This window comes from Aegilops tauschii, chromosome 7 (assembly GCF_002575655.3).
Source record: "Aegilops tauschii subsp. strangulata cultivar AL8/78 chromosome 7, Aet v6.0, whole genome shotgun sequence".
NCBI classification, from domain to species: domain Eukaryota; kingdom Viridiplantae; phylum Streptophyta; class Magnoliopsida; order Poales; family Poaceae; genus Aegilops; species Aegilops tauschii.
Window position 1 is genome coordinate 182720027 of NC_053041.3, and position 22034 is coordinate 182742060.

General features: G+C 47.2%; 2 protein-coding genes across 2 annotated transcripts; both read right to left on the reverse strand.

The window, feature by feature from the left end:
• Positions 1-1265: 1265 nt before the first annotated feature.
• LOC109744347 (UDP-glycosyltransferase 91B1) lies at positions 1266-2933 on the reverse strand. The gene has a single exon (XM_020303459.4). It carries the CDS (start codon positions 2907-2909, stop codon positions 1479-1481), a length of 1431 nt encoding a protein of 476 aa, XP_020159048.1. The 5' UTR covers positions 2910-2933; the 3' UTR covers positions 1266-1478.
• A 3556-nt stretch (positions 2934-6489) lies between these two features.
• LOC109744336 (rhamnogalacturonan I rhamnosyltransferase 1) lies at positions 6490-10680 on the reverse strand. The gene is made up of 8 exons (XM_020303449.4): positions 9876-10680; positions 8831-8898; positions 8637-8725; positions 8373-8538; positions 8002-8291; positions 7672-7876; positions 7399-7556; positions 6490-7302 (listed from the first exon to the last, which is right to left on the reverse strand). Exons 1-8 carry the CDS (start codon positions 10153-10155, stop codon positions 7059-7061), a joined length of 1500 nt encoding a protein of 499 aa, XP_020159038.1. The 5' UTR covers positions 10156-10680; the 3' UTR covers positions 6490-7058.
• Between the last annotated feature and the right edge of the window lie 11354 nt (positions 10681-22034).

Sequence of the window (22034 nt, forward strand, 5' to 3'; positions counted from 1 at the left end):
TTCTTGAATGCCAGACAGATTTCTTGAATGGTACAAACATTTCCAATAAAGACGAGTGAATTTTTTACGCTATAATAATATTTTCAAAATGCTCGATGAACACCTAAAAAGGTAAAATAATAATAATTTTCTGTAATATGTGTATTTTCTAGTTTAGAGAGATTGTGCCTCTGCCCCAGTACATGAAATTGAGGACGTTCGGCCTGTTCTAATTCTACCCCCTCCCTCTTCTTCAACCCATGTTTAAACATTTATGTCGTTAAAATCACCACAGAAGCTCTTAGGAAGGACGTCGATAACTGCCACACGTGTGGCAGGAAAGGAGACGCACCACACGACTCTAATGCAAAATAGATTGACACGTCATCGCATGCATGCATGCGAGAATCTTTTTGGATTTTCAGTTTTTAAAATGTTTTATCTCTTAAATGAAAATTCCAATTGAAGATCCGTTTTCACCATTAAATCCCTCGCGACGAGATCTTCAAAACTAGATCTCATATCGATATATTTCGGCGAATTTTTTTTAGTTAAAAGTTGCCATGTCTATTGTACATGAATTGCCATGATATTTGCACTGAAGTTGCCATGATATGTTTCAACTATTTCTTTTACATTTAAAACTAAATTTTAACATATTATAAAACAGATAATCAAGAAACTAGACTTGCCATGCATCATAAACTAAAATTGCCATGATACATGCACTTAAAATTGCCATGGTTCAATAAAAAAATATTTTCATGGTCAAAATACTGGAATTGCCATCATCAAAAAACAAAAATTGCCATGATCTACAAACTAAAATTGCCACATGGCAACTTTAGTTTAAGCACTATGGCAACTATAGTGAAAACATCATGGCAACTTCTGGGCAAAAAAAAAAATTCGTCGAAACATATCAACATGGGGTCTAGTTTTGAAGATCTCGTTGAGACGGAGTTAATGGTGAAAACGGATTTTTAGTTCGCTTTTTTATTTAGAAGATAAAACATTTTTAAGCCGAAAACCAAAAAGATTTCTGCTGATGTCACCTATTCATACGTGGCAAAATGAGTGGTGATGGAGGCGTGTGGGCGACCTGCAAACACCCACACGTGTGGGCGTTAGTTTTTCCGCTTAGGAAATACTTTGTACAATGGAAATTCTTTAGGACTTTTCTGAAGTTGAAATACCTTTTTACCTCTATTTTCAGAGGTTGGCGCATTTAACAGATAATGAAGACCATTTCGTTCACATATATGAACCATCAAGTGAAAATCATAGGACAACAATGATACATTTTCCCCGCAAAAAAAAGACAGTGATACATTTTACTTTACTTTTAGCACTTGAAAATATGACGAGACGACTCATCCAAAAATAAGTACTAGACAGTGATTTATTTTAGGCAGACCAGACAGTGATGCGCTGCGTGTGCCCGCAAGTTTTTTTTAGGCCCTACCACACAAACGAAAACGCGTTGGGCCCGGCCGTCACTACCCCTTGTAGAATCGTAGTTGCTGAACGAAATTATCAATGCACGTCTCGTGGCATGCAGTATCCGCGACAATCTGTTGGAGCTTCTTGGCATTGGCCGCGAAGACACGTCTACCTTCTTCCTCCACCACGACGGCCCGGACCGCCGACGCGACGCCTTCTCGGTCAAAAGACGATCCATCCTTGCCGTTCCTAGGCACCGGCAATCCAACCTTCTTCCCGTCCATTAGCCGAGCGATTGGCCCTTGGTCTCCGAAGAATGGCAGCATGACAAGGGGGCGTCCATACTGCATCCCCTCGATGGCGGAGCTCCACCCGCAGTGCGTCAGGAACGCGCCGACGGAGTCGTGCGCCAGCACCCTGGTCTGCGGGACCATCCCCATTGTCACGAGCCCGCGGTGCTTGGTGCGCTCCTGGAAACCCGGAGGAAGGACCTCGTCGTCGGGGACGCCGCTGGGCTTCCTCAGCGCCCAGAGGAACGCCGCCCCGGCGAGCTCCAGGCCGATGGCTAGCTCGTGCACCAGCTCCGTGCTCAGCGGCGCCTCGCTTCCCAGCGCGACGTAGACGACGGATTTCGCCGGCTGCCGGTCGAGCCACGACACGAGCGCGTCGCCTCCGTTGGACCTCAGAGGCGGCGGCAGCAGGCCGAGAGGGACGAACGGCTTGCCGTAGATGCCGGGCAGCAGAACCACGCTGTCGGGATCGAACTCCATGCAGCACCGCTGTGCCACCATCTTGCAGCTCTGGTAGGTTAACATGAAGCGCTGGCCTAGCGAAGCCCCTAGCTCCGGGTCAACGGTCGTCGACATGCGCGGAACGCCCCAGAGGGCGGTCGACGCGGAGGAGCAGGTGGCGAACATCACGGACGGCACGCCCCGGTCGACGGCGGCGGCGGCGGCTAGGTAGTGCAATGTGTCGACGACGACCCAGTCCGGCTTCTTGTCGCCGTCTAGCAAGGCGGAGAATGGCCCGGCGAGGCCGTCGGAGGCCTTCTGGAGGAGCTCGCCCTTGCCCGGCGGGAGGTCGGTGGTGGCCTCGGCTCCCTCGGGGAGGCCATCCACGCGGGGGAGCGGCAGGGCCACCAGGTGGACGTCGACTGCCGGCGGGAGCCGGCTGATGTTGCGCGGCGTCGAGACGAAGGAGACGCGGTGACCGCGGGCCGCCAGACGCTCCGCGAGCTCGAGGAAGGGGAGCATGTGACCGAACGCGAGCCACGGGAAGAGGACGATGTCCATCGGCGACGAGTCGGCGGCGTCCATCCTGGTCCTGGCCTCCTGGGTCAACGTCGGCCAAAGGTGAGCATGCATACAGCAACGCGCTGCGGCTATAAAGTGAGACGAGAGTTGATCCTGACTAGCGTGGTGCCGCGTGCGCCACACAGGACACCTACTAAAAATGTGGTTAGATATCGATGAGTCGGCGGCGTCCATACTGGTCCTGGGTCAACGGCGGCCACAGGTGAGCATACAGTAGCGCGCTGCGGCTATAAAGTGAGACGAGAGCTGCGCTGGTGCCGCGTGCACCACACACAACACCTACTAAAAATGTGGTTAGATATCAATACCGGAGTTACCCTTTGTGGTGTTGATGGCACAAAACGGGCGCCTGCGCTGATTGCTCCTTCCTCCCCACGTACTACTAACTAATGTAGAGATGGTGCCCCTTCATTATTTGCTGGAAAATAGTCGTTGTTAGAATACTCTGTATTGTCCATCTACTCTAGACTAGAGTACGTGCGTGTGTTTTTTCTCGGCCGGCATGCATGACCCACTCCCTCGACCCTGGCCAGCTTACGATCTCCATCGCGGCTTCGTGTCTCTTCTGTGAAGCTGCATAAGCTGTCCAAGTGCAATAGATCAATGTGTTTGACCTCTTCCTTGCCTTCATAGTATCAGACGCAGAGAACCTCTCCAATCCTTTGGCGCACCATCCATTTCAAATTTCGGATGCCATGGACACCAATCTCATTCCTTTCCTAGACTCCTCCTTGGATGGTGATCACGTCGCCGCCGGTGTTCTTCAGGATGCGCTTCTCCCTCCCGAGTTTCTCGGCCTGGGCGCCCCACCGATCTCGCAGCCGTTTCATGCCTTCCCTGCCTCTCTGCTGCAAACCATTGACATCCGCCACCACATCCCCATCACCCCCGTTCTCCATGCCGGCTACTATGCTCAGTGTTGCCGCTTCTTCACACCGTCGTCGGCATGTTCGGTATCGCGGCAACTTCCTCGCCGACGCTACCGACCCTGGATGCGTCATGATTTTTTAGGAGGAACGGAGGGAGTAGTTAGAATGTTCACATGTCATTTTTTTAGGAGGACCACCCTGATTTCAAATCCTAGATGCCACTGGATGTATCAATTGTATTTGTGAACATTCAATAATAAAAAAGACCATGGTTAATGCTAAAAACAGTTTATTTATTCAAACAAATGCATCTGTATGAGCGACAAGTAATATGTATCGGAGGAGTAATATATCTCCAATTAGTCACATAACGTATGTATGCATGTAGCTACTTCAGTGTAGAAAAAAAGAAAGAGAAGAGAATATATATGCTACTCCATTACAAAATGAATGTTGTATTAAGTTTTGATTTTTGAAAAATTTAAACTTCTCTATGTTTGACGTAAAACATCAATTTCAATAACTATAATACCGAATCGATATTATTAGATTCATCATGAAATATACATGCATATTTTATTTATGTTATACTATAGATGTTGATATAATTTTCTATAAAAAAATTGGCCAAACATAAAAAAATGACTTTCGAAAAACTGATACACCTTACATTGTTAATACATGAACAGTTTTGAATTCACATTTCAAAAAATCATTATCTTTTAAAAAACCTTACGAGCATTTTTTAAATTCATGAATACTTTTTAAATTTTGTGCAAATTTTAAAATTCCATTAAAAACGAAATTTTAAGAACACTTTTTTAAAAACTCACAAACAGTTTTTCAAACACACACTTTTAGCACATTGACATTTTCTAAAACATGGGACAAAGACTTTTCGAATACATGAAAATAAACTGAAATACTATTTTCCAACTAATATATTTTATTAAATATAAATAAGTCTTATAAAAGAAAAAACTGACAATAAAAACAGATATACAACATTCCAGCCAAAAAACAGGAGCAGAAAACCTGAAATGTAGCCAAAAACCAGGGCACGGCAGATGTACTAGATGGGCCGGCCCATCGATTAGGTGCCCTCGAGTTTCACCGCGGGAGATTAAAAAAAAACTCTCTTTGGGGATGTGAAATACGGTGCTAAACCAGGCACCAGAGACCACGTGAGACATGTGGCAAGCAATGCAAACTTTTCCAAAAAGAAAAAACAGGCACTAGAGTTAAATGGGAAGCTTGATCTGGGATGAGCATGGAGGCTTTCTGCTAGAGTTCGTTAGCATATGATCAGTGGCGGAGCATGAATCAAATATTAGGGGGGAAGGGGGCAAATGAGTGTATACTACATACAAAAGGCTAGGGTGATCGGAGGCGCCGGAGGATTAGTAGAGCAATTAGCAGATAAATAAGTGTATTTGGCAAATGTTCCTCTTGTGAGAGGGGCCAAGGCCTGGAATTGTCCCACCACTGCATATGTTGCAAAAGAATGCAGTGTGCACAACCAGCTGGGGTGGCTCTTCTTTAAGCTTTCGCTAAAGAATGCGCTGTGCTCCTCATATTTTTCATCATGTGCTAGTTTTTGTGTGTACTTGAGCTGTATTTTGCAGCATCACACGTTTTATTTATTTGTGTGTGTGTGTGTGTGTGTGTGTGTGTGTGTGAGTCCTTCGCAAAAAGAAAGTAACAGAGTAGTTTTCATATTGTTAGTCATTAAGAACAAACCAAAAAACTTAACTTGATCTGGTTTGATTGGGTGGTTTTCCACATGGGAGAGATCCTATTGTAGGACCACGGGGGATACAATTTTCTCTATACTTTTTTTTTGCACTTTTAGTTTTTTAGTAGTTTTTGCGTTTCATTCTAGATTACTTGAAACATGTTTTTATTTTATTTTATCTGGCCTAGTGTGCTTGTTTCATAAATGCAATTAAGAGTATGTATAATCACCACAAAAAGAAAAATCTGTATAAAATCGAGAATGGCATTTTGGAGCTCGGCCTCCATGGGGCCGCTTTTTTTGAAAAATTCAAAATTCATACTTTTTTGTTTCAAAAAAATCTGAAAAAATTGTACAAGTACACAAGGATGTGATGTGTATGCGTATAAACTTTCGGAATGAAATACCTTGAGATGTGATCGGTGTAAAAAGAACAAATTCATGGACTTTTGGGATGAATAGGATCATGTGTTAAAAAGCCATAGTTTTTTTTTTTGCATAGCCTTCATTTCAACACATTTCATCCTGAAAATTTGTACACATGTGTGGTATGCCTCCTCCATATATGTCTGTATTTTTCAGAATTCTTTGAAGTATAGAAATATCAACTTTGTTGAATTTTGAATTTTTCAAAAACCGACCTCCTCCAAAAGCAATTTTCGTATAAAATCTTGCTACTTTAATCACTTGGTGAATACTTGTATTCTTCCCAGCAGTGGTCTTTCCCATTTCTGGAACTGGAAGCATGGGATGGGAGACAAAACCAAGTGAGCCAGCCAACTGCACGTGACAACTGACAAGAGGGTAACTGGGCTGCTGATAAAAGCCTTCGGTTAATCAGTCATTCAGTCCGCAGCTGCCACTGGCAACAAGAGCCAAGGAGACAAGGAAAATGGCAAAAAGCCTCCCAATCTCAGAAACAGCAAACAAGAAAAGAAACACAAAAAAGCATCAGAAGAGTAAAAAAAAATCAGCATAGCAATTGAAGAAACATTTCAGTACTACAATGAACATGAAAAATCCGCTCTCGAGTCCTGAACCAATGATCATCAAATATGAATACTACATGAGGGCGCAGATCACGAGCTCACATCACATGGTCACATGCGCGAGCAGCTCCATGTAAGGGTTCGATGCACCAACGGCTCAATAAAACTGTACCAAGTGGTGAGCGACATTCTGCACAGGTAACCACATCGATCCAATAAACACTGTAGTATACAACTCTCAGCAACTTTGATTGACAAAAAAAAATTAAGCCCTGCCTGACGGGGAGGAAGCACGGGGGAGGCTACGGAACAACTGCTAGTATGTTTTACACAACCAGAAGAAGACCAGCCAGAGACAGACATGTGGGTCCGGCCATCTCTCCCTCACTCAAATTTACCTTTCCTCTTCGTGGTAGTAGACTCTATCACCATCTTCTATACAAGAGTATCTTCAGTATTGACTCCTCATTATTTTCGTGGAATGAACGAATCCGCCCTCCATTTCTATAACGTGTAGAGTATTTACCAGCTAGGCAGCTACATCCAAGATATACAACACCCGCGTCCACCCCCTCCCCAAGTTTACATCCCAGCTATGGCGAACTGAGCCACCCCTCTTTCGGCTTCTTCAAGCAAAATAACGACGAACCCGGCCTCAGGTTCGGCTGCTGCGTCTGTGAAAAGAATGGTATAAGGTGGGTGAAAATATTGACAGGGGTGGCGGCGGTTATCATGATGTGCGTAGGCGGTCGGGGCCTTGCAGGCACTCCTGGGGGTTTGCGTAGAAGTAGTCCTCCTCCTTGGGTCTGTCGGGAATCACTGTCCGCTTCGAGGCTGATCCCATCCGCCCTGCGTGGGCAGCCTTGATCAGCAAAGAGAACTCATCCCATCGCAATGAACCGTTGTTGTACTGGTCCGCTAGGTCCACGATGAGTTTTCGATCTAACAAGATCGTCTTCTTGAAACCCATGAACCTGCATTCAGCAAATGACATGTAAGTAACACATCGGATAAATACACAACTTCCTATGAGAGAAAATATGCAATGTATGACCAAGTGCAATGCATACCTGCGATGACCCTCGACAACTTTAGCCATATTGCCATCATATGTTGGAACAAATATATCACTTTCTAAAGAAACCATGTAGTCCAGTGCAGCCATCTGGGACGAATGGTTCTGGAAGAACATTAGATCAGAAGGTTCCAGAAGTGTCTCTTTCCTCACCTGCAAATCATTGTTAAAGCAATATGAATTAGCAAGGAGGAGAACAAGAAGAGCTGAGAAATTTCCATATAATGCAAGTGTGATAAACAATTAAACATGTCCTCTGTGTCCATACCACATTCGGATAAGCTGAAGTGAGAGCTGCCATCCTGCGTTTTCCACCGTATATTTCCCCAGCTGCGATGTATATTTGCATACTTCTATCAATATCCAATGCTCTGAGAACAAGAGCGGTCTCCTCTGGCGTCAATGGGCAAAAGCCATCTTTTCTTTTCAAATCCGAGTCAATGATTTTCTCTTTCCACCACGGATAAGCATACCTAACAGCCAACAATAGTTTGACAGCTGTTGTAAGAGCATGTCTAATTGAATGTTTTAAAAGACCCACTCTACAACAGGTGTTGCCCTAAGAAGAATTAATCTATAACAATACCAAAATATTCACCTCATTCTTGTGAGCTCTTCTGCCTCTTCGTTACTGCACCCTTGAGTACAACCAGAGAAAGCCAGCATATCCATTTCGTAACGTAAATGAAGTACCAAGAAAGGACCATTTTGGCGAAGTATTCTAATTACACGCTTGCCCAGATCTTCAATTTCGGCGGTGAATCTTAGAGAGGCATAATTTACTCGGCATCTCAGTTTTTGAATCTCCATAGGTAAACCATTGTTTGCTAGCCTAGCGTCAGTTCTATTCAAATGCAGAACCTTGTGTTTCCGAATAAACGGAAGAATCTGGGTCAAATTTAATCAACCATTAGCTTATTCAATAATATGCTCCAAAGCAGCCTTAGCATAATGTGACATGAAGTTTACCTGATTATGGTAATAGGAGATATCAGACCAACTGATAGGTGGCATTGAGTGGAACATACCAAGTTCAACTCTTCGCTTTACCCTTGGAGGCAGTTCTCTCAGTATGCGAACTTCGTCTCGTAAGGAGGTTATAAAGTGTTCGACGTCAAATATATCTTGGAACTCACTGCAATGCAGAATGGATCAACACTAATGGTAAAGCCCGCTAATAGTTTAAGGGGAAAAACAGGCAAATGAAACTAATATCAAGGTGTCAAACTGTACCTCGGGTCATTCCAAAACGAAGTCTTGTCCAACTCTGGCACAACCAAAGTGACATTTAAATATCTTGCTATTACAACCATGTCACATATCTGATAGAACAAAACATAGAGAAAAGAAAACAATATTAAGAGTCAATGGTTGCCAAGCACATTATTACTTACAAAAATTATGAACAGAGATTTTCAATATCTTACAGCAGCTCGCATTTGGTTAAGACCACCATTGCATGAGACCATCAAATAACCATTGTTCCTGTAAATTCCTGCAAGATGATGACAGCAATAAAACATTAGCACAGTTATAGCAGATGCTTAAATATTGGATGCAATGCTGTACTACTAACAAACAGAGCAATATTAATGCAGTGATGTACATTGAGTACTTGTGAACAGGAAAATCAAGCATACTTTAGCACTCCCGCGAGTCATAAAAATGTAACTTTCCATGCTGGAAAAGACTCATAATTATGAATGAGGATATAGTGTGCAGACACATCGAAGCGCCACAATCTAACTGAACACACCAACAGCTAGACTACAGAACGTGAATGCTACGCACAAAAGTTCCAATACAGGTAGCTCACAAAACGTTGCTTCAGTTACTCAAAAGCAGCCGGGCATTCCTTTTCTATGATGTGAAAAATGATAGGCATAATTATGAGGGACCAAAACATCGGTTGGAGTCATGAATGATTGCCACCAGTAAAAGCATATTCAAGTAGGAGTATTCAGGTTCAACCAACCTAAAAAGTGTGATCTTAACATGGAAAGAACCCAAAACATGAATCTATCGTGCAGGCTGCAAACGACCAGAATAGTGAAGGCTCCTGACCCACCTAGGCACCAATCGAAAGGAGATCCTACATTGCCCAATTTCTACAATCGGCATCACCACATGTCCAGCTTACTAAACAAGAGAACTAATTTACCGATTCCGATGCAGCAAAGATGAAAAAAACATTCCCGCACTAACAGCATCACCACAGAATGAAATCCGCATCGCCAGCTAAATTACCCAAATTTGCAAACCAGCGCAGGCACAGGAAAAAAATGAGAGAAATCTACGCCAACCACCAATCTTTATCATCCCAGGTTGATGAAATCTAGGCTGGAGATTTTGGATGGATGTACCAGACCAAAATGCTGGCGGCCTGTCAATGTCCTAGGAACAGCATTCGGACACGGAGCGGATCGAACAGGGCGAGCGAAAGCGAGAGAGCGAGCGAAGAATCAAACTCACTTTTGGGCGGCAGCAACGCGGCCCTGTCGACGACGGCCGGGCGCACGGCGGCGGCCTCCTCGGGGGCCGTGAGGCAGGAGGGCCATCCCTTGAGCACCCGGGGCCCCCACGTCTCGCCGACGGCGGTGAGCTGCATGACGCAGGTCCAGAGCAGGACGGTGGTGGTGGCGCGCACCATCCAGAGCTTCATCCGCGACCTTGCGGCGGACGACGGCGGGCACTTGAGCTTCTCGCCTCCGATGCCGGCCGCCTTACCCCCCATGGCCGCCTTCCACGCCATCAACAACCATGGACCGACGGGAGCAGAGCCTTGGCAGCAGCAGCAAGCATCCGAGCCTCAAATCCGCCGCCGCCTCGAGGAGCCCGCCTGGCTCTGGCTCCGTTCCCACCCAATGCAGCACCGCACAAGGCGTCTGCCGTCGTCGGTCCACCACCGCCGAAAGCGCTGCGACGTTCACTCGGGCGCAGACGGCCCTCGCTGCCTCCTCCGGCGAGCAGCAACCGCCCGTCCGGCACGTCGGGCGCGGCGCCGTATCGATGGGCTCGTCGAGCGAGCGGCCAAAAGCAGGCCGGAGCGGACACGTGCCGCCGTGGGGGACGAGCACCGGTGGGCGCCGAAATGGGCGGCGGGGTCGGAGGATCGGCGCCGGAGACGGGCGAGCGGGGCGGGGTGACGGGGTCGCGGGGCGGATCTCGGGGCAGAGGAGGGAGGGAGAGAGAGGGGGGGCGAGGGAGAGCGATTTGTGGGGGCGCCTAGTTATTTTTGGGCCGCGGCGTCGGTGGAAGTGACCGTGATGATGCACACACTCCTCTGCCGGGGTGCGCGTAGCCGTATTAATGCGTGTCCTAACCCGCTGCGGGAAACGGTTGGTGGCACCGGGGGGCTGCACACGGCCGCACGCCGCGCACACGTGGCCGCGGCTCAGGCCTCAGATGCCAGCGGACGGCCGGGGTCGGCCGGCACGGTTAGAGCGGGGGGAGCCGTTTGGGCCCGTGACTGACGACGGGGTCGGCGCTGCGCCGCGCGGCTGCCGGCGCGGGTTCACGCCGTTTAAACTGACGACGACGACTCGATCCGCTTCTCATTTTTATTTATTTTTCGGTTTGGCTCGGCGTGCTGCTGTGTTTGACAGTGTTGTGCAGGGACCTGATTAATTTGCCACTCCTTGTTGTTGGAGTTTTGTATTGCTCCCGCGGCTCACATGCCGGTGTTTGCTTCTTGTTTTTGTCCTGGGTATTTTTTTTAGAGCTATACTGATGTATTAGGTATCTTGTGGGGAGATCTTCTTCGGCACGTGGCAAGGCTGTCGCGGCTGAGTTTTCACGATTTTATCACTCTTTCGGTAATGGCATGTGAGATGCATCTTTTTTTCCGAGGAACTTATGGTCTGTTCATAATCAATCATAACAGTACACAACCAGTGGCCAAGCCAATGTATAGGCTGTGTAGTCAAATGACTACACAACTTTGTGGAAAAAGTATCATATACTCCCTCCGTTCGGAATTACTTGTCGCAGAAATGAATGTATCTAGACGTATTTTAGTTCTAGATACATCCATTTCCGAGACAAATAATTCTGAACGGAGGGAGTATAAGCACAAATCATGCCAAAAATAATACAAAATTCGTAGAAATACATATATCTTGACAACACAAGATTGAGTTGACTACACATGATTAAAATCCTGGCACCGCCACTGTACACAACACGCCAGAGGTAAAAAAAATTACAATCAGGTCCATGGACTACCCAGCGAGTATAAGCACTGGAGCGAGTCAAATGCATGCTGTTGTCATCGCCTTTAGGCAAACCTTGTAATAAAAGACGGTCGGGATGTTGTCTTATAGGACCAACGCAGAGCAACAACCATAGCCAATGAAGAGGGTCCGAAAGGATCAGACATGTAAGCACACGAACAAAGATTGGATCCAAACAGATCCACCGAAGACTGGCACTGACCGAATATCGTGAGATCTGATGAAGACACGCCTTCACACGCCATCAGATGACGCTAGACGCACCATCAGGACGGGTTCATACCTTGAAGTCATCATTCTTACTTAAGGACGTCGTCGTGGCCACACAGCCTCAACCAAGACATTGAAATATAAGAAGAACGAGAGTGGGTTCCCTCTTGTCGACGGGAGTCGAGGTCCTCCGCACCTCCACGACCCAAAGGTCATCAGAGGCGGGCGGCCTGGTGGCAGCGCACGTGGGCTGTATGTTAATTTCAAGTTTGGGAAGGGATGACGGTGCGATTGATCATTTTTTTTAATCTTTTTGTAGGGAGATTGGGGAAATTGGATTTTGAATGATCATTTTTGAGTAACTTGGATTTTTTTCTTGTAGCGAGTTTACTGTCTCCATGGAAAATGCATCTGAATGTTGTAAGTAATTACACCTCCACTTGTATTATAAACATTTTCTTTGTAAGAAACACAATAAAAATGTACATGGTTGGACTACCACGGTCTACATCCACTCGCTACGTGCTAGCGAGCAACTCAACCGTACGTGAGCCAAATCTAACGGCTAACAAGCTCAAAATTGTATGTGTGGTTGTGTGGCTGAGTTTTACAGTTTCTTAATAACACGGCCCCACCCTCTCTCCTTCTCCCCCTCTATCTCTTTCTCTCTCACATATGCATGTGGAAAATGCCCATAAACGCACGTCTTGGGTTGCTTGTTTTATCCTTGTCTTAATGTCATTTCCCTCATTGTCCGAAGCCCACTGATACGGGCAGCGAGGCGGGGCCACCATAGCCTAGCCGCCATCGGTCTATTTTTCGACATCCTAAACTATATAATCCTCTCGACGTTGTTGGATAAGAAGGTTTCATCACCAACAAAGATGAGAATGAGGTCCAAACACAGATTGCATGGGAAACCCAAAATTATGGTACTCCAAAGAGCCACCCCTTTACAGTGGCGGATCCAGGACCCAGGCCGGGGGAGGGGGGGGGCTGGGCTTGGGGCTTGCTGATTACACTCAGTGTTGATTATACTATCTCAGGCATTGTAGCAACACAGTTGAGGCACTGTAGCAAGCATGGGCCCGGGGCTTGGCCCGATCCTAGCTCCGCCCCTGCCCCTTTATATGCTTCCTGACCTAGCCATCAACACCCCGTCTAGAGAGAGAGGATAATAGAGAGCGACCGACTACTGCTGTAACTAGGGTTCCCTCGTCTCCGTCAGCTGCTCCAATGGCGACAAGAGGGGGAGAAACCCCATCCCTTGATATGTGCGTGCACAGTAGTCTAGGTTTGTTTAGTTAGGGTTTTTAGGTGTCCATGGCTTCGTCTTCGACACTGGCGATGATGTTCCTTCATATCTCTCTCCGATGTGGTGGCTTTCTCAGTTGTTGGTACTGAATTTCGGGGGTAGTGTTTGCGTCGTCTGGATTCTTTCAAATTTGGATGGATGCACTACGCTTCTTAGTCGCGACATCAAGGTGGTGGTGGCATCACGTTTCTTCCCTGTTGATGGAGGTGGTGGTCTTCTTCGTCATGTCTGCCCTTCTCCTCACCCTCTTCTTCGGGGCGATAATATGATCTGCGGATGGTGGCCATTCGCATCTCCCAGCATAACCCAGTGACTTCCTAGTCCCAAATTTGAAGTCTTGCTGGCTATGACGGTTCCAGTCATCACTACATCAAGCATGGATCACGACGCTACCCGAGGAGGGAAGATATCATTGGCTTCTCCAAGAAACTTACTGTAATTTATGTTTTCTTTTGGAGTTGGCTTGTAAGGGCCAGATTCTTTTAATACATGGCCACTGGCATTGGCAAAAAAAGAAAAGAGCCAACCCTTTAATTTTTTTTTGCGGGAAGCCAACCCTTTAATTTTATTTTTTGACAATCACAAGACTTTGTTTCTCAGATAATAGCCAAGTCTGTTACAATGAGTTGAGAAATAAAATCAGGAGGGGTAGCGTCCCACATAGAACTAGACTTTGAATTAAAACTGGATTTAGCCAGACAATCTGCTATGGCGTTTGCTTCACGTGTGCAGTTGCCGAAAGAAACAGAAGCATAGTTTTCCTTCAATTCATTGCACTCCATGACAATCGCTGCTTCCTGGCCCAGATAACTTTCAAATTGTTCCACCACTTCTAGCGCCAATTGGCTATCAGACTCCACAATCACCTTGGAGCATCCGATATGGGCAGCTAAGTATAAACCATTCCGTACTAGCAAGAATCTCTGCTGAAACAACACTGTTAATATGTGGAAGAATCCATGATGCAGCAGCCAGGAACTGGCCACTATCATCCCTTGCAATAGCACCCGTCGCCCCTGAGAGAATATCCTCGTGAAAAGAGGCGTCCACATTGATCTTCACCTTTCCCCTGGTTGGTTTCTTCCACATTTGATCTCTCTTTCTAACTGGTTGGTTGGGTGTTGCTGCTCGTACATAGTTCGTCGCTAGGACCTTAATTGAAATAGTTGAATGGTGTGCATCTAAAATCGTTTCCCCCTTTGCAAACTGGCGACGTTGCCACCAAATATACCATGCAGCCACCGTAATCAACTCAGCCGCTGGAATATCACCAATTGACGAGTGGTTTCGCAATAAAATTGTTGGAAATATGCCCTAGAGGCAATAATAAATTGATTATTATTATTATATTTCCTTGTTCATAATAATCGTTTATTATCCATGCTAGAATTGTATTGATAGGAAACTCAGATACATGTGTGGATACATAGACAACACCATGTCCCTAGTAAGCCTCTAGTTGACTAGCTCGTTGATCAATAGATGGTTACGGTTTCCTGACCATGGACATTGGATGTCGTTGATAACGGGATCACATCATTAGGAGAATGATGTGATGGACAAGACCCAATCCTAAGCCTAGCACAAGATCGTGTAGTTCGTTTGCTCAGTGCTTTTCTAATGTCAAGTATCATTTCCTTAGACCATGAGATTGTGCAACTCCCGGATACCGTAGGAATGCTTTGGGTGTACCAAACGTCACAACGTAACTGGGTGGCTATAAAGGTGCACTACAGGTATCTCCGAAAGTGTCTGTTGGGTTGGCACGAATCGAGACTGGGATTTGTCACTCCGTGTAAACGGAGAGGTATCTCTAGACCCACTCGGTAGGACATCATCATAATGTGCACAATGTGACCAAGGAGTTGATCACGGGATGATGTGAGTTACGGAACGAGTAAAGAGACTTGCCGGTAACGAGATGGAACAAGGTATCGGGATACCGACGATCGAATCTCGGGCAAGTAACATACCGATAGACAAAGGGAATTGTATACGGGATTGATTGAATCCCCGACATCGTGGTTCATCCGATGAGATCATCGTGGAACATGTGGGAGCCAACATGGGTATCCAGATCCCGCTGTTGGTTATTGACCGGAGAACGTCTCGGTCATGTCTGCATGGTTCCCGAACCCGTAGGGTCTACACACTTAAGGTTCGATGACGCTAGGGTTATAGGGAATAGATATACGTGGTTACCGAATGTTGTTCGGAGTCCCGGATGAGATCCCGGACATCACGAGGAGTTCCGGAATGGTCCGGAGGTAAAGATTTATATATGGGAAGTCCTGTTTTGGTCACCGAAAAAGTTTCGGGTGCTATCGGTAACGTACCGGGACCACCGGGAGGGTCCCGGGGGTCCACCAGGTGGGGCCACTAGCCCCAGAAGGCTACGTGGGCCAAGTGTGGGAGGGGACCAGCTTCAGGTGGGCTGGTGCGCCCCCCACCAAGGCCCAAGGCGCAGGGATAGTGGGAGGGGGCAAACCCTAGGTCCAGATGGGCCTTAAGGCCCACCCTAGTGGCGCCCCCCTCTCTCCTCCCCTTGGCCGCACCCTAGATGGGTTTGGGGGCTGCCGCCACCCCTGGGGATGGAACCCTAGATGGGGGCGCAGCCCCTCCCCTTCCCCTATATATACTTGAGGTATTTGGGGCTGCAAACATACGAGATGGTCTCTCTCTTGGCGCAGCCCTACCTCTCTCCCTCCTCCTCTCCCGCGGTGCTTGGCGAAGCCCTGCGGGATTGCCACGCTCCTCCATCACCACCACGCCGTCGTGCTGCTGCTGGATGGAGTCTTCCTCAAGGAGTGGGAGACGTCACCGGGCTGCACGTGTGTTGAACGCGGAGGCACCGTTCTTCGGTGCTTAGATCGGAATCAACCGCGATCTGAATCGCTACGAGTACGACTCCTTCATCCGCGTTCTTGCAACGCTTCCGCATCGGGATCTACAATGGTATGTAGATGCACTCCCCTTCCCCTCGTTGCTAGATTACTCCATAGATTGATCTTGGTGATGCGTAGAAAATTTTGAATTTCTGCTACGTTCCCCAACAAAAATCTCCATGGTAACTGATCCCGAGCGGTCCTCCATTGCTGCTTGGTTGATCACCTCATTCAGGCCTAATTCTTTCAACACTTCCATAGCACGGCAACACAAGAATAAGCAATGCTGAATGTCTTCAAACCCAACTTTGCAAACCGGGCATTGACCAGATACCGGGATATGACGTTTCGCGAGGACTACATAGCATGGCAGAACGCCCCTGAGCACCTTCCAAGTGAAATGCTTAATCTTGCCAGGAACTCGGAGTTTCCAACAATGTTTCCAAATGCCATTTACTATAGACCCTCCTTGTCCATCAGCAGGAGAAGCGCGCGAGTCAAACTGATGATTGAACTCTGTATGGTATGCTGAACGGACTGAGAAGGTTCCTGACCGTGTAAACTGCCATGCCACAAAATCGTCAACAATACTCACATTAAGAGGGATCCTTAGTATCCTTTCTATATCGACTGAATTAAACACGGACTGCAATAAGGCTTCATCCCATGTGCCCGAGTGCATATGGCTTCTGCGTAGTCTGGCCAAAGATACATATGTGGAATAAACGCATATAACTGGCCGCCCTGCGCTGCACGCTTCACATGGATGTCCCCGGTGGCCGGTGCTTTAAGGAGAAGCCTCCACCCCAAACCCCAAAGAAAATTCAAAAAGAGGCGAATATCGTGGCACGCCACCGGGCCGGAGGGTGTGCGCGTGCGTACGTGTAACAAATAAAGTGGCCATGGCGGTGTGGAGTGTGGACCTCGTTAATGATCAGTGCGATCGCGCACTAATCTATCCACATGATTTTCTCTAGGTATAGTATGGCCACATGATTTAGTTAATCATTTTCCCGCTCAAATGGTCGCCGCTCGTATCGTGCATGCGGTTGCACCGACCTCACTGGTCGAGCAAGGAATGTTCGCGGGAATATTTTAGCTGGCGATATGATCGTCTAGTAGAAGGGATGTAGGTCCGCGTGCTTGCGTTCTTTACGTTGGCATCTGTGTCAACTCTACGTTGCACAAAACACTCCACGTCGCACGGAAATAGAGGTTTAGTCAAACTTCTCTCGACCTTTTTTTTAAGTCTAACTTCTCTCGCTACTAATACTACATGTGATAAATATTACCTAGATTTTTCAGGTCAAATGAAACTTCGTTTTAGTGGAGTGTGACCTTTTATTTGTGGCCTTGAAAAGAAAATTATATACATTAGCTTGATGAAATGGTTTGGACTGAAAAGGAAAATAGATCAGCTCCGAATCCCATACCGCTATCAGGGACACTGGGGCGACCTGGCTAGCCACCACCTTCTAAAGGTCGTCGTCCTTCCTCCTTCCCGCATCGCCATTGGTGTCGAACCGACGAAAGGCAAAGCAATATCACTGTTTGTTTGTAGTCGTAAGAACCCGAAGGAAGAAAGTTATGAGGGTTTTGGGCGATGCATCCTCACGCGACCACTTGCTGCATTGCCTACTCCTCATACTCGATGCATTGAGGATTGAGCCAAAGTCGAGCCTACACCGAGCTGACGTTGTGAATGTTCGACGACATCAATCAACCCTTTGTAAGTTCAAAAAGAGAAACTGCAGGCTCGTCATGATGTTTGATGTCATGTTATACCTGTTGCTAAACTATTATTTCGCATCATTAGTTTATTATGGACTTTGCTCCTTAATAAATCCTAAAATTTTGATATTGCCTCCATTTACCAACACATACAAGAGTTTAGAGGAACTTTATTTCTTTTTCAGCCGCTCGTGTAAAATGGAGTAAATTGCAAAAAACCACCACAATTGGGGACCCTAATTCAAAAAACCACCATCATTCGGTTTTTTTTTCAAAAAACATCCGGTGTTCAGTAATTAATTTGCAAAAAACACTAATAGCATGATTTACAGCGTTGACGCTGACTCTGACAAGTAGGGCCCGCTGCATCTGATGACATGGCATGACGGTTACAGACATGGGAGACAGAATTGTTGCTGAACAAGCAACTCTTCTATTACACAAGTGGGTCCGACTGTCATTGAAACAAAAAATATATAAGTGAAAAAAAGCACGTCCAGGCAGTGGCAGCCCGTGCGTGCGCTGGATCTCGGCGAGCAGATAGCGTCGCGGCGCTGCCGGGACTCGCGGGGCCGGCCGCAGCTGGGGATGCGGGACGCCGGATCCCGGCCGCTGTCACCGGATCTCGGCTGCGGGCACCGGCGCCGGCCCGTGCGTGCGCAGGATCCCGCCGGCGGGCACAGATTGGGCGCGTCGCTGGCGGTAATCCCTCCGGCAGCTCGGGCTCCGAGCACGCCTCGCCGGGCACGTGCGCCGCCGGCATGGCGACCTCGACGGAGGGGCTCCGGCGCCGCCACCTGGGAGCAGATCAAGGAGGTGGGCGAGGGCGACTCCGGTGACCTGGGAGCGGCTTCTGCTCCATTGCGCCACCACCCCGAGCAGGAGGTGCCTCGCGGCTGGCTAGCTGCTGCTCTGACGGCGGACACGGAGGCAGTCCGTGCGCGGGAGGCGGCCGACGCAGATGGGGCGGCGTCACACACCGGCTCCGGGTTCGCTTGATGCGGCTCCTGAGCGGCGCATGGCTTGGGGGATTTTCACCTCGTCTTGGATTCGGGTTGGATCCAGCGACGGTGCTCGCCGGAGCTGGAGCGGCGCTGCTCGCCGTTGCCTCACCTGCCTCCCTCGTCGGGCACCAGCGTCCATGCCATGAGACGCATGAGACACTGACGAGTGGCCCCCTTCTTCTAGTGTAACGGGCAGGTGCAACGGTGTCATGTTAATTTTGCCACATCAGCACTTACAGCGGACCCCATCTGTCAGAAGCGATGTCAACATGCGTTTAGTGACAGATCAGTGTTTTTTGAACACTGTCAGCCCAATGTTGACGGTTTTTTGAAAAAAAATCGAATGGTGGTGGTTTTCTGAAGTAGGGTCCCCAATTGTGGTGGTTTTTTGCAATTTACTCTGTAAAATGAGATGCCAATATGGCGGTTTATTTAGTAGAAAAATATGCATCATATGAATCTCATGGCATACTACCTCTATTCCTAAATATAATTAAGAAGTTTTGGCACTTCAATTTGAGGTGCCAAAACATCTTATATTTAGGAAAATTGAAGTGCTAAAATGTCTTACATATATAAACAGAGGGTGTACATGGTTAGCAGCCTAAAACTAGAAAAAGTATGACTCATAGAGTTTTTGAGTGGACTCTGTCTCCCGTTGTTCCAAATTACTTTGCACATTAGGCTTTATTAGGACAAGCCTTTGACCAATAGTTATACTATTAATATGTAACTTTATGATACAGAACCATAATCCTAAATAACTCTTTTTACACATGAATATAATGCTATTCATTTCAAGTCACATAAAGCATATACTAATGAAGTAATTATTGGCCAAAGACTTGTCATAACGAAAACATAGTACGCAAAGTAATTTGACGGAGAGGGTACATGACTTCGTGGTTGAATGTATTGAGCATGACTGTATTCTTGTTATTTAACAAAATTGCTCTAAAAACCCGCACGTACTCTTACATGGAGTGTGTAAGAACAATATAAATGTAGACAGAACATATAAAGACAATGTGCTAAGAAAGATTGTATGTAAATGTCGTTTCGTGTGTTCACTCACTCCAAGACTCGAGACTTAGGGCCTGTTCTGATCTCCTCCAGCTTCTCCAAACTCCACGAATCCTGCTTCTTAGCGCAGCTTCTTGCTCCACGTAGCGAAGCCATTCCGTTCGGCAGCATCGCTACGCTTCTCCATCGCTAGCATGGGTTGGCAGCGTCGCTGGCCTGCCTAAGCGCCATAACGGGCCGTCTGGAGCCAGCCCAGTTCGGCCAGCCCTATGTACGAGAGAGGGAGCCGCTCCTCTAGCGAATCGTTTTCTGTTTCGAGGGGGAAGATAACGAATCGTTTTCTTAGGCGGTAGCAACATCGCTGTAAATACTCTCAACTCTCACTTCTTGCTTTCGTGGAGTTGGGTTTCCCTGGCTTCTCTAATTTGCACTACGGCCCAACACAACTTCTCGTTTCCAGCTTCTACGACCTAAACCGTTCGAGACAGATTCACTCCAGAATTTTGAGAAGATAGAAGCTGGAGGAGATCAGAACAGGCCTTTAGATACGAACAATTGTATCTAAACCATATATAGCATGAGACTTTTTTAATCTAAATCATGTCAGGAACTACCATTCGAGGTGTCTGTGTTAAGATTCATTTAGGGGTGGAGAAAAACAGGATTAGATTAGACGGCTACTATCATTAACTTAGACATAAAAACCTCTCTTCACTTATGTCTAGACTAGCCCGTTACATATTATGCATTATATGCTCAAGTATTGCAGAAGACACTCTTGGTCGAAGGTAAAAACAAAATAGACGTTTATGTGTTACGATATGCATAGCTACAGTTGACAAAATTATGCCCCGTTTCACTATTTGTAAGTTTTACTTTGAGCATTAAATCAATTCATAGATAAATACAAACCAGAATATGTGGTCTGAGTTGTTATTGATCTTGTAGGGTCCATATAGACATTTATGTTATTGTGTTAGTGAAATAAATCAAGTACAACGCAAACGCATAGACACTTAAATAGCGCTTGTTAATTGGAGACTAGGGTTTGTGTTAAAAAAATGGAGACTAGGATCATGGAGCATCGAGTCACCACTTAGACCTCACATGTAACAAATTAAGCGTCCAACTTAGCGTCTGATCCCTGTTGGGCTGGGTTATGAACCACCTTCACGAGTTAGGTCTCATGGAGATTCACGTTCTGTTATTTTTCTTGAGAAATTCTGAGTGGTCCATCCGCCCAAGGTTCCATTTCTGGTGTGTGAAGAGAAAAGTGCGGCCCCATGATACGCGCACTGTGCAGAAGAGCATCTAATCCGCCCTTATTAATTGCTCGCACTTTCACTGACACGGTGTCCTCAACCGACACTTAGCAGGATTGATATACACGCCCAACCTCATCGACTCTTGAGCATGCATGGCGTCAGAGCTCACAATGAGCGCGAACGGAAGAAGTAACGCCATCTCGAACGACTACACGTAAATGACCTCCCGTATCCGTTCACAAATAAGGAATCAGTCCACGGACATGAATACGGTAGGCAGGCATTCAACACTAGCCGCATATATTTTCATAACAACTCAAATTAATCGAACGAAATTTATGTAAACAAGTGCGGATTTCATGCAAACATGATGAATTTCATATAAAAAGCCGGATTTTCATATAAAGACGACGGATTTTAGTACATTAAACGGTGCTAGTCTGGCTCCGAATGTATAATTAATATCTAAACTAAATTGCCTCACGCGGATCCCTTTGTCTTTCTCATTTCCAGCAGCCCGATCACCAGACTGCCGAGAGCCCCGGAGGTATATGCTTCAGGGCAAAGGACGGCTCGCTTCCGCGCCACTCATCGGAGTGGAACCCCGGGCTGATGCTTTAGCGGGAGGGGAAGGTGGCGCCTCTGCTTCCGTGAAGCCCGTGTGGGATCGACAGAGTTTCTCGAAAGAGAAGAACCGGGCAGGACACCGGCCGTGTACGCCGGTGTCGCCTAGGCGATGGCCTTCGTGAGATCTAAGCGGCGGCGAACTCCCATGTTCTACTTTTCCTCGGTGATGGCGGCGAACGCAGAGGCGCCGGCCACCGACTCGTCGCTCTCCGCGCACCCGGCTTCTGCCCCTGCCTCCATAGCGCGGTCGCAGGCACGGGCGGCGCAACCGCAGACGTGGTCGTCAACGACAGCGATGACGCCCGTGCCGGCGTCGAGCAACTGGCCACTCCTCATCGA

Bases quoted from the DNA above. Each gene is read 5' to 3' on its own strand.
- LOC109744347 (XM_020303459.4), bottom strand. From the start codon at position 2,909: ATGGACGCCGCCGACTCATCGATATCTAACCACATTTTTAGTAGGTGT.
- LOC109744336 (XM_020303449.4), bottom strand. From the start codon at position 10,155: ATGGCGTGGAAGGCGGCCATGGGGGGTAAGGCGGCCGGCATCGGAGGC. The intron at 8,539-8,636 runs GTACAGTTTGAC...TCTGCATTGCAG, and splicing joins TCGTTTTGGAATGACCCGAG to TGAGTTCCAAGATATATTTG. The intron at 7,877-8,001 runs GTGAATATTTTG...GTTGGCTGTTAG, and splicing joins GAAGAGCTCACAAGAATGAG to GTATGCTTATCCGTGGTGGA.